The sequence below is a fragment of the Carica papaya genome, chromosome 9 (assembly GCF_054855325.1).
Source record: "Carica papaya isolate Zhongbai chromosome 9, ASM5485532v1, whole genome shotgun sequence".
Lineage (NCBI taxonomy): Eukaryota > Viridiplantae > Streptophyta > Magnoliopsida > Brassicales > Caricaceae > Carica > Carica papaya.
The window spans coordinates 9576396-9588050 of NC_142317.1; the positions used below are offsets into that span (position 1 = coordinate 9576396).

Here is an 11655-nt window from a genome sequence, read left to right on the forward strand (position 1 = left end):
TTATTTATTACGTAATTGTTATTATTATTTTTTCCTTAATAAGAAAATAAGAAAAAAATGATGTATAAAGTTAAAATTTAAATTTTATTTAATTAAAAATATTTGAACATCTCAAATATGAGTTTAATTTTTTATGGATGACGGAGAAATTAATTAATAATTTTATTTTATAATATTATTACAAATTCAATTTTAAGGATTTATCTTTCTCAATTACTTTTGACAATTTTCTACTAATAATACCAATACCATTATCATTAAAATTTTAAGAATCCAGTAACCATTTTGTTTAAACGAAAACATTATTTCAATTATTTTGTATACATCACTTTTTTTTAATTTATAATTCTTTTAATTATCCAAAAATTGTAAAAAAAAAAATAGAAAATGAAACCACGTGTATAAGAAAAATGAAACCACGTGTATAAGATCAAGTGTTCATAACAGAAATTAATTAGAACTTTTTATTTATTGTGTTTATAGCAACACATATATGTATGTGTCTTCCCCGCAAATAAAAATATTTTAAAACTTTTCTTGAGTAATAACCATAATATTTTAACAAATTTTATAATATTTTACATATTTTTTATACAGCTAAAAATCTTTTCCTAATATTGTTGAAATATGTTGGTCCAAAGAACAATTTAAGATGGGATGAATTGGGTAATCAAAATTTGAGAGTTTTAAGCACATTTTCCAACTTTTTTTTTTTTTTTTTTAGTATGATTAATGTTTTCCTCATTGTTTATTGTGCAATTTCAAAAAAAAAAATTATAATGAATTTTTAGACATGGAAAATGGAGGGCTTTGGTGCAAAATTTCACCTAATTAAATTATAGGATTGACCCATTAGGCTTTAGTAGGCCTGATCCGTGTCAGGCTAGCCACAACTTAGGGCAGTGGATTTGACTGGACTAAAAAGTCTGGCAATAATCTGTGAGTCAATTTAGCCTGGTCCAATCAAACTAGGTCAGGGTAGCATGGGTCCATCAATGTAACAAACCAAAACAGTGTCGTTTTAGGTAAAGAAAAAAAAAATCAAAGGCATGTTTGACTTTGGTCGGGGAAGGTGAAGAGGCCGAGGCGTGTACGCCTCTTCCATCGGCCGAAAAAGGAGGAGATGAGACCAGTACGATAGGGAAGAAGGGTCGTGCAGGACTTTTCCCACCCCTCCCTATAAAACACAAAGGTAGGGAAGGAGATCGGTGCAGGAAAAGAGAGAGAGAGAGAGAGAGAGAGAGAGAGAGGAAAATAGAGAGACAAGGATTGCAGCTAGCGTCAGTCGGCAGCCGAGAGAGGATAGGAGGAAGAAGATGAGGAAAAAAGAGGAAGAAAGGCCGTTGCTACGCGCGGCGGTGCGCAGGAGAAGAAGACGTTTTGCGCGACAGCTCGACATGTGTTTGGCTGTTCCGCAGCTCCCTTCGGCATGATTCCACCAGATCTGTGCTGGATTTGAGGGCGTGAAGCACTCTGCGGTGAATTTCGGCTAATCCGCAGCGACGATCGGTGGCGAGCGGTAACGACCGGTGGTGGGCAGCGGCAGTGCGTGTGGAGGCGCATGGACTTCTGATGGTTGTGCGCAGTGAGTCCTAAAGACCTGCTTCCAGTAGGTGAGTTCAAAAATTTCTGATGGTTTACTATTTTATATTTAAAATTTATTAATTCTATTTAATTTTAATACAATAAATGATTTATTTAGTTTAAAATTAGGAATAAGTTTAGACACGGATATTTGAAATTAATGAATAACCAATTCATTACTAACTTGATACGGATATCACTGTAACAAATTGATCTTGTACATTTGAAATAATTTTACGAACAAAATTTAGACGAAAATCAAGTAAGTGCGTAAGTGCTTAAAAATATAGTTTGATATGTTTAAGCAAATTACTAACAGTACTCGGTAGGTGATCTCTAGTTAATTAGTTTAATAATTAAAAATTAGGTGCAAAATTTCGATAAAATTTTACTATATTATTGTGTTTTTATTTATGTTTATTATTGAAATTACTGATGAATTATTCTATTATATTTTGTAATTAAATTTGTAAATGTACTAATTGCTATGTAATTGTGAATATATTAAAGATACCTAAAAAAGTTTAGGGTAATGAATATTTACAATATGTGTGTTATAGATATAAAAAATATTAAATGATAAACTTAGGGAGTTTATTAGCGAGTTGAAATAAATAGATAATTATTAGAAGGTTTGGAAAATCCATTTAACCAGTGTCAAAGAGGGGTGTGCGCGTGTGTGGCTAATTTGGCAGGTAATCTCGGTAAACCCTACCTGTAGATACGGTCTCAGTCAGACCTGACTGGGAATTCTCGTACCAGACATCGTGGTTGGGAATCAGTTATCTATTATCTAGTACCTATAGCTCGAAGGGATTCGTTCTACCCTTGATGATACCAGCGAAAATGGCATTGAGCGATGAAGCGATAAAAATAATCAACAACGGTGATATTATTAAATAAGATGAAACCATTTTCAATATGATATAAACTATTATGAATAGATAGAAATTTATGTATAAAACTTGTGATACTGAAATACTGAATTATGATATTTATTGAACTGTTTATCAGACATTGAATTCTGATGTTTATTGAGCTATTTATACTGAATCCTGATATTTATCGAACAAATTGATTTATAGGGTTTAGTGAATGAATTAGAGTGTAAATATTACGTTTTTCTGAACTAAAGAAAAAAGTATTTTAAACTGTCTATATCAGTAGTTTTATATTTTATACCAACTTAAATGAGTTACTTTATTGTTTATGGTACTTACATACTTACTGAGCATATTAAATTCATTCTATTTATTAATCATTTTTTTCAAATCAGAATATTCAAAACTCTGGTCATGAACAATGAAAGATTTGTTAGGAGATCGTTTAATTTTTATTTTAAACAGTACTTAATGTTAATCATTTTATTTTTAGTGAGTATTTATTTTAGAGTTTAGATATGTCTTATGAATATTTGATATTTTGAACTAAGTATGCAAATGATGTACTTTTTATTATTTTAAAATTTGTTACTTGAAATATTTTTATAAATTATTTTATCATGATATGATGTGCGTACGGTCAGAACTGTAAATGAGAGTTTGGACTGTCGCAACTTATCATTACATTAAAAGTTTAACTAAACTTGATATTTTATTACTATGTCAAATATTAATCTCTATATTACATAATTATATTTTTCTCAATCTTTATGTAAAAATATTATAAACAGAATATTATGTTAAATTTTACAATAGCAACTCCAGATATTACATGTACATATAATAATTATTATAATTAATTTTGTTGATGTTGTTTCAAGCAAATTAATGAAGACTTTGAAACATGTATATACAAATTGTGTATGCATCTATATCTATATATATATCTTTTGAGGCTGAAGATCTTGATCAACATTACACATGAAATAAAAGAAGAAAAAAAAAAAAAAAACAGAAAAACAAAAGTAAGATCTTCGTAGTGAAGGAAAGTACCAATCCAAATTCCTACTCAAGAAATTTGTCTCCTTCGTTCAAAATTTCACTTTTCTATGTGGGTATCATAAAAGCATATCTTTTTAATGTGCGTATTTTTATTTTTTTTTGATTTCTTACATAACTCAACTACCAAAATTTGCGCACAAAATTAAGAAACTAAAAATATTGTGGCATAAAAACTTTTTTCTCTTTTGGAGAAAAAGAAAATAGTAGCGGCTGTATAAACACATATACACATATGTTGATTATAATTCTAATATGTACACGTTGGAAAGGTTAAAAGCTCCATGTCCTTTAGCAACCAAGTTCTTATTTTTCTCAAAAGAGAAAGGCTTTAAAGCCAGAATCACTAAAGATAAAATAGAACCATAAATGGGTGAATTCACCATCTATAAGTCAATCAGAAGACTAGATTAGACCATGCATTGATCTTCTGAAACTTACTCACTAAGTCACTTTAATTAAAGCTTTATATATATATATATATATATCAATGAAACAAATAATCATATATAAAAATCTCATACAAAAGGGTCAACGTAATTATTACCAAATTAATGTGATATTTTTGTTTGTTTCTTTAATTAGTAGCTTAATTTTATATTTATAATATATATATATATATATATTCAAGTATACTTAAATGAAATAGGAACCCTAATTCTATATTTATTTGTTGTATTATTCACTCTGGTTACCAGGGTCATTATTATAGCCACAGAATAGTGTAGCATGTACAAAATTAGTTCTATAAATTAAGATAGTAACCAGAGAAACAACCTAAATAATTTTGAAAATGTGTTGAACCAATTTTATTTCTACCAACTTCAACTGTCCAACATATATTGTTGTTTTAAGTTAACTGTGATAGTTGAGTCATTAGAATCTTTAACCTTACAACATTCTTATGAAGAAAATTTTGATCCTAAAATTATAACTAAACTAAGATTTGTATATATGCTACTCACATAATTTTATAATTATATTAAATAATATAAATAAATATTATTTAAATGAAAAAAATTATATAAAAAACTTGTAAATGAAAATATAAAAAATATTATTACATTTAAATATTATAAAATCATCTCAATATGCTCTATTTGAAGTTGATTAACAAAAATTAGTTATATAATACAATCAAATAACTCAAGCAGATAAATTAACTATTTCCTTAACAATATATTAAAATTATCAGTTTAAAAATATAAACAATATCTGTGTAGTACATATATTGTATATTATTATACTTTAATTTTTATGAAAAATCTACAAAATGAATGATGTATTCATAAAAAAATAAGTTATTAAGAATTTATATATATATATATATATAATACATAAATTTTAAAGGTTGTACTGAACTAAAAACTAACAACATAATAATACTATCGCCTTAATTTTATTTTTATCATTTAGTACATAATTTAGAGGAAATTAAAATATATTTTAGCATTTATTAAATAGATAATGTATATAATATAATATAGAGATCAAAATGGAAAAAGAGCCCAATTATTTTCAAAATTTCACTTTTTAATATATATACACATTATATATATGTATATAATGTTTCCTTTTAGTGTGTGTGTATATATGTACGTATATATATAATCTGAAGCTTTCTTTAAATGCTATGGTCTACGTTGGATACCATTTTTAAAGGCAATCTAATCACTTTATAATTTAATTTATGGTTATATTTATTTCTTTGTCAAACAAGTAATAAACGCGCTACTAATTGAATTTCTACTAAAATTATTATTGTCCCTCCCCAAACCCAACGTATCGTCCACCACATCACCCTTGCTATATATATATATATATTTATCATATATCCACTTACTCTCTGACCAAACTCATCGTCTTCTCTTTCTCTCTCAATTTTTTCTATATCAATCTTAATTAATTAATTATTCTACAGCCTGGTAGTAAACAGGTCGCCATTCAAAGGGCAGAATTACCTCATTATAAATACTTACTCAATCAAAGGGCTAGCCATTTCAGGTACGCAGACCAGAATTACATCATTCTCAAGGATTCTGAAAATGGCGAAATTCAATTTTGTCAGAGATGGAGCCATGAGACTACCTCCTGGTTTCAGATTCCAGCCAACAGATGAAGAGCTTGTTTTTCGGTACCTCAAATGCAAGGTCTTCTCTTTTCCCTTGCCGGCTTCCATCATTCCTGATGTCAATCTTTGCAAGTACGATCCTTGGGATCTGCCAGGTTGGTCTTTGCTCTATGAATATAGGCGTGCACATATACATATATATATACATACCAAACGACACTTAGCTAAAGGACTAATACATCTTGAGACTGTAAGTTTGAGTCGTAGCATATTCTTGTGTGCTTTCAATAGCATGCTGTTTTCTCTTATATTATGATTGGTATGTATATATTCTCTATTTGATGAATTTGTAAAATTCTACTAAAATACATATGGTTTCCACGTTAATGCATTTGCCTTTGATTAGGTGAATTGGAGCAAGAGAGGTACTTCTTCAGCAGTAAGGAAGCCAAATATCGAAATGGGAATCGGATCAATAGAGCAACTGTTTCGGGTTATTGGAAGGCAACTGGATCAGACAGGCAGATTTCATCTCCAAGAAAGAATCAGATGGTTGGGATGAAGAAGACCTTGGTTTTCTATAAAGGCAAACCTCCTCATGGTTTTAGAACCAGCTGGGTCATGCATGAATATCGCCTTGTTAACACATATCCATATCATAACCATAATTTAACCCAGGCAAGTAATCATTACAGTATATTATCAAATTAAGATTATTGCACTGTACTCATATGTATACACATTACTTAATTGTAAATTCTATGTTGTTAATTAGTTAACTTGATCATGCATATATATACATACATATATATATATATATGTATAATTAATACTTTGGCTCAATGTAAATCTATGTGCAGAATGTGCTGAGCGAAATGGAGAAGTGGGTTATTTGTCATGTGTACATGAGGAAAAGATCAAGCAGTGATCAAAATGATGATGGGGATCACGTTGGTGCTAATCAAGGTTACAAAAATTATAATGCTGAGATGGGTCAGCTTAAATTCTTTGATTTTGTAGTGAGAGATGGCGAGAAGATTGGTACTAGTTCAGGTCCTAATTGTTCCTCTTCGTCATCGTCGAATTCCAGTGGCATCACTGCAGCCTCTTCGAGTGAATCAGATGATCTTGAAGAAAGCAGTGCCTTCTGATCAACTAATTATTATTAATGTTAATTATTGTCTATGATTATCATGCGCCATAGCTATATTCATTGAAGGACTAATATGGGTGCCTTTCAAAGACGAATCATTGATCAATACCAATTAAAATTGATTGGTTTAAGCAATTGATTTGTGTATTAATTATGGTATGCTTTATTATGATATATCTATAACTTGTAATGTAAGCTTGCAGCAGATTTTGTTTGGTTAATTCTTACAATCACTTCGACTTGAAGCAAAATGATAATTTAAGCAAATTGAGAGATGATCAGAATCAGTAGCTAGTTGGCAAAGATTCTTCAACTTTTCATATCAAAAGACAAGGAAGAGAATATGGGGATATCGCTAAGAGAGAAGAATATTAAAAGGCAGAAAAGCTTTATATATATCCATCGACTTTGCATAAAGACTTCTTGGTGCCAAAGCACACACACACACAAAGACATCAAATTTCCAATTTGCAAGAATATATATCAAGGCACGGGAGATTTGAAAGGTGAAATCATTCTTCTTTTCTTATAATTACGTGTAAAATATGGATCTCTTTTTTTAATTACAATAAATAATTGGCAAAATTAACGTTCAATTTTCTTCTGTTTAAATAATAAATATATTTGCTTAATTATGTCTGATCTTGCTATACTTAGCTTTATCCTTCCGATCATTTTCAAAATGTCACATTAATCCTTCAACTCTTATCAGCTAAATCTCATAAATTTGCTGCTGTGTTCTGAGATAAGCACACCAAATTTTTAAGAAATTACATTTCTTGTTCATATATAGATGCCCTATTGAGTTATATATATATATATATATATATAATGTGGCAATGGACTAGTAATAGTAGAAGACCCTTTAATAATACTTTAAATAAAATAGTGATAAATTAATATTGCTAATTTCCTTCCAATTTTTATTGGCATTTCTCGACCTATACATAATACTTCATGCATCAATTTGGTATGGCTTTGTTCCAAAAAGAACAAAAAAAAATATTTTTCTAAATTATCTTAAAATTTTATTTCTAACACTCACGAGAAGATTATTCACTTAAAGTGAAACTATTAAGATCATTTTTCTCTTCCCCACATAAGTTAACTTAACTCGACTTTTTCTCAAAGCTCAATTGCAGAAAATGGTCATCTATTCTTCCATAATAGGCTCTTGAAATTTGTTTTTCATTCATATAAAGCTTTTTATGGTAAACGTATAAAGTTTCCTACTTAATCTACACTAAATCTTTGCAAGAATAACTTATAAATACTCAAAACAAAACAAAAATTTTACCAGGTATTAAGATTTAACGAAGATTGAAGGGGATAAACCCTAAACGCCTTCTTATTTTAAAAATGAAAGAATGAGTGTGTATATATATGTATTTATGTAGGTTAAGTAAGGCATACCAACACCACACATGAATGGAGTTAATTCCTTTTAATATCTTAACATTGAATGATACCATTTAATGTCAACATTGTACATACTTACAACATATACATATACATGCAACCAGTTTAGCCTATGACCGTTCCTAGTTCTCCATGTATTTGTTCCTTTTACACCCCTCGTAAGATGGAGAGTATATATTCTTCACTCCCATGTTGGACAATTGCAACAATCCTATAGAAATACATTTGTTCATCGCATCATCTATCTGTTCTAAACTTTTAATATGGCTTGTTGTCAGTATCCCTTCTCGTATCCTAGATTAAGTGATAATCCAGGTCGATATGTTTAGTTCTCTCATGATATACTGGATTTATTGTAATGTGTAATGCAGCCTTGTTGTTAAGTATAGGATTGTTGTCTCAGAACAATCAATTCTCATATTTGCCAACAAATACCTTAACTAGATAATTTAACATGTTGCCATAACCCAGTAGTTAGGTTCAGCTGATGATCTTAATATAGTCATTTACGTCCATTGACCTCTAAGAAATTAATGACTTTCTAATAAAGATACAATATCCGATCACTAATTTACGTGTATCAGGACAAGATGTCTAGTCATTATCACAATAAACTTCAATTTTCAAGGTTGAGACTAATAGGTATAATAGATCTTGCCCAGAAATACTCTTAATATACCTGAGTACTTTACAGGCAATATATAGATGCTAATCATGTGATTTCTCCATAAACTAACTTAAAATTCCAATAGAATATGATAAGTCAGGCCTTGTGAGGATTAAATACATTAACTCCCCTTTATGTTCTCTAAAAATCGTGGGATTTGCAAATGATGCACTTCCATCTTAGACAATTTTAAATTCTAGTCCAAAGGGAGCTTGGTGGTCATGCTCCTAACATCCCCGCTTCATTCAAGAGATTTAGTACATACTTTCTCTAACATATGTATATAATACCACTACTTTTTGCAACTTTTATTCCTAAAAAGTATTTAAGATCTCTTAAGTCTTTTATTTTAAAATTTTTATCTAAAGCTAATTTTAAAGTCTCAACTGTTTTTAAGTCATTCTCAATCACAATAATATCATCAACATAAATTAATACAACAGTAAAGTTTTTGTTACCTCCCTTCACGAACAAACTGTAATCCGCCTTGGATTGCTTGAAACTTTGTTACAAAATGGATTTTGAAAACATGCCATACAACTATCGTGAGGTTTACTTTAATCCAACAATCTTTTCTTCAATCTGCACACCTTTGATCTCTTGTTTGGATAGCCAGGCAACAATTTTATATAAACATCTTTATTTAAATCTTCGTGTAAAAAGGTATCATTTACATCGAGCTATTTGAGGCTCTACCCTCATGTGATTGCAAGTGCAAAAAGTAATCTCATTATAGTAATCTTTGCTATAGGAGAAAAATCTTGGTGACAATCTAATCCCTTTTTTTGTATGAATCCTCTGGCAACCAATTGAGCCTTATACCTTTGTGTTGTGTCATTTACATTATATTTGATCTTGTATACCAACTTATGTCCTATTGCCCTCTTTTTTTGTGAAAGATTGATGATGATCCATGTCCCATTCTTCTCTAATGTATTTATCTCACGTCTCATGGAATTTGTCCAAGTTATATTGTTGCATGTTTCTTGATAACTATTAAGTTCCCATTGAGAACTAACAGCCAAAAGATTGGTATTCATTATTGATCTTATAATAATTTACGACTGATGAAATGAGGACTGCTCTTTTCACGGTTTTGTAGTTATTTGGTGTCATCAATTGACGACTTACAGCTATCATTTATTCACAGACACAATCCTTTAAATAGGCAGGAAGTCTTCTTGATTTGGTTTATTTTCTTACTTCTTCAAGGATTTCACTTTTTGTTCTACCTGATTTGAAGTATCCTTAGTTCTATCCTTGTCTAAAATAGAGGTTGAAGGTTGCATTAATTTATGTTCTTCATTTTTTCCATCTTTCTCATTCTCATACTTCTCCCTTTGATTTCAAAATTCATTTCATTTGTTTAATTCTTTTGTTGATATTTTTGTGCTTCTTAAGCTAGACAATTAAAATTCTCATAATCTTTTTTTCCAAACATTTTTTTATATGGCATAATGTGTGCATAGAATATCACATTTTTGGACATAAATACTCTTTCATCTTCTATACTAGAAAGATTATACCCTTTCATCCCATATGGAAACCCAAGGAACACATGTCCTCTAGTTTTTGGATTAAATTTATGTTTACTGTAAGTGTTGAAGCATAGGCTAAGCATCCAAAAACTTTTATAAGATCATATGTTACTTCCTTCCAAAATAGCATCTTGAAATGGGTGTTCTGTTTTAAATTGCTAAATAGGGCATCTTATTCATTATATACAATATAATTAAGATAAAGTCACTTTAATACCTTAGGTTCAGTCCACTCACAAATTTCAGTGTTTTGACTATATTCATATTATGTTGATGTTTTCCTTCAATTATGTCATTCTTCAAAAGAATTCTTGTATATAAGATTCATTTCTATTGTCAACATAATATTACCCTGATTTTAATGCCAAACTAAGTTATTACCTAGGCATGGAAACCCTGAAGCACTGGTATCGCCTCGTACTTGATCTTGAATAAGAACACCCTAGTGCATCTACTATAATTATCAACAATAGATAAATGAATATATATATATATGTATGGATATATATCATAAGACATCTCATTGTAAGGTCCCCAAATGTAACAATGTATAAGATCAAAACATGGTGCAGAAATGTGTTCACTAATAGGAAAATGTAATATATTCTATTTAGCAATAGGACAAATGTCACACTGTTTATGTTCGACATCATTCATCAATTTTGAGAATAAATCTAATCTAGGCAGCCTTGAGTATCCAAGGCGACAATGCCACAACCAAAAATCTTTCATTATATTATCATGATATGTCAAACTAGTAGCTAAAATTCTCTTATCTTTATTAAAAAAATGTTTTCCTACAACAAATATAGTTAACACGCTAACTTACTCAGTTCAATCATTTTCTCTGTTAAAAGATCTTATATTAGGCAGATTTTAGAGGAAAATATTGAGCAATAGTTTGAATATTTGGCAATTTCCTAGCTCATATCAAATTGAAACTAAAACTAGATACACATAGAACATTCTTAATAATTAGATTCTTTGATAATTTAATCGTCCCTGCATAAATAACATTAATTATTTCTCCATTGAGTAACTCAACTTATAAGTAACATTGATCACAATCTGTCTATAAATGTGATGTATAGACTATATGATCTGAGGCACCTTTATCTATTACCTAAAGAACTTTTCCTAACATTTTTGAATTAACTGCAAGTGTGCTAAAACATATATGCACCCCAGAAAAGCCAAGAATTTTGTTGTTTGTGTTTGTTGAAGTAGTTGATTGAATCATCTGGGCTAACAATTTGTTTTGCTGCAATAGAACTAACAGCTAT

General features: G+C 29.7%; 1 protein-coding gene across 2 annotated transcripts; it reads left to right on the plus strand.

Annotated features, from left to right (window-relative positions):
* Positions 1-1011: 1011 nt before the first annotated feature.
* On the plus strand, positions 1012-6883 carry LOC110822981 (NAC domain-containing protein 83). Of its 2 annotated transcripts, XM_022053226.2 has the most exons (4): positions 1035-1613; positions 5529-5750; positions 6002-6273; positions 6456-6883. In XM_022053226.2, the coding sequence occupies exons 2-4, from the start codon at positions 5570-5572 to the stop codon at positions 6744-6746; spliced, it is 744 nt and encodes a 247-aa protein (XP_021908918.1). In that variant the 5' UTR covers positions 1035-1613; positions 5529-5569; the 3' UTR covers positions 6747-6883. The 2 variants fall into 2 exon arrangements, 1 of the variants encoding a protein (XP_021908918.1); XR_002541312.2 differs by lacking the exons at positions 5529-5750; positions 6002-6273; positions 6456-6883 and adding an exon at positions 2280-2606 and having other exon boundaries at positions 1012-1613.
* The last annotated feature ends 4772 nt before the right edge of the window (positions 6884-11655 follow it).

Bases quoted from the DNA above. Each gene is read 5' to 3' on its own strand.
- LOC110822981 (XM_022053226.2), top strand. From the start codon at position 5,570: ATGGCGAAATTCAATTTTGTCAGAGATGGAGCCATGAGACTACCTCCT. The intron at 5,751-6,001 runs GTTGGTCTTTGC...GCCTTTGATTAG, and splicing joins CGATCCTTGGGATCTGCCAG to GTGAATTGGAGCAAGAGAGG. The intron at 6,274-6,455 runs GCAAGTAATCAT...ATCTATGTGCAG, and splicing joins ATAACCATAATTTAACCCAG to AATGTGCTGAGCGAAATGGA.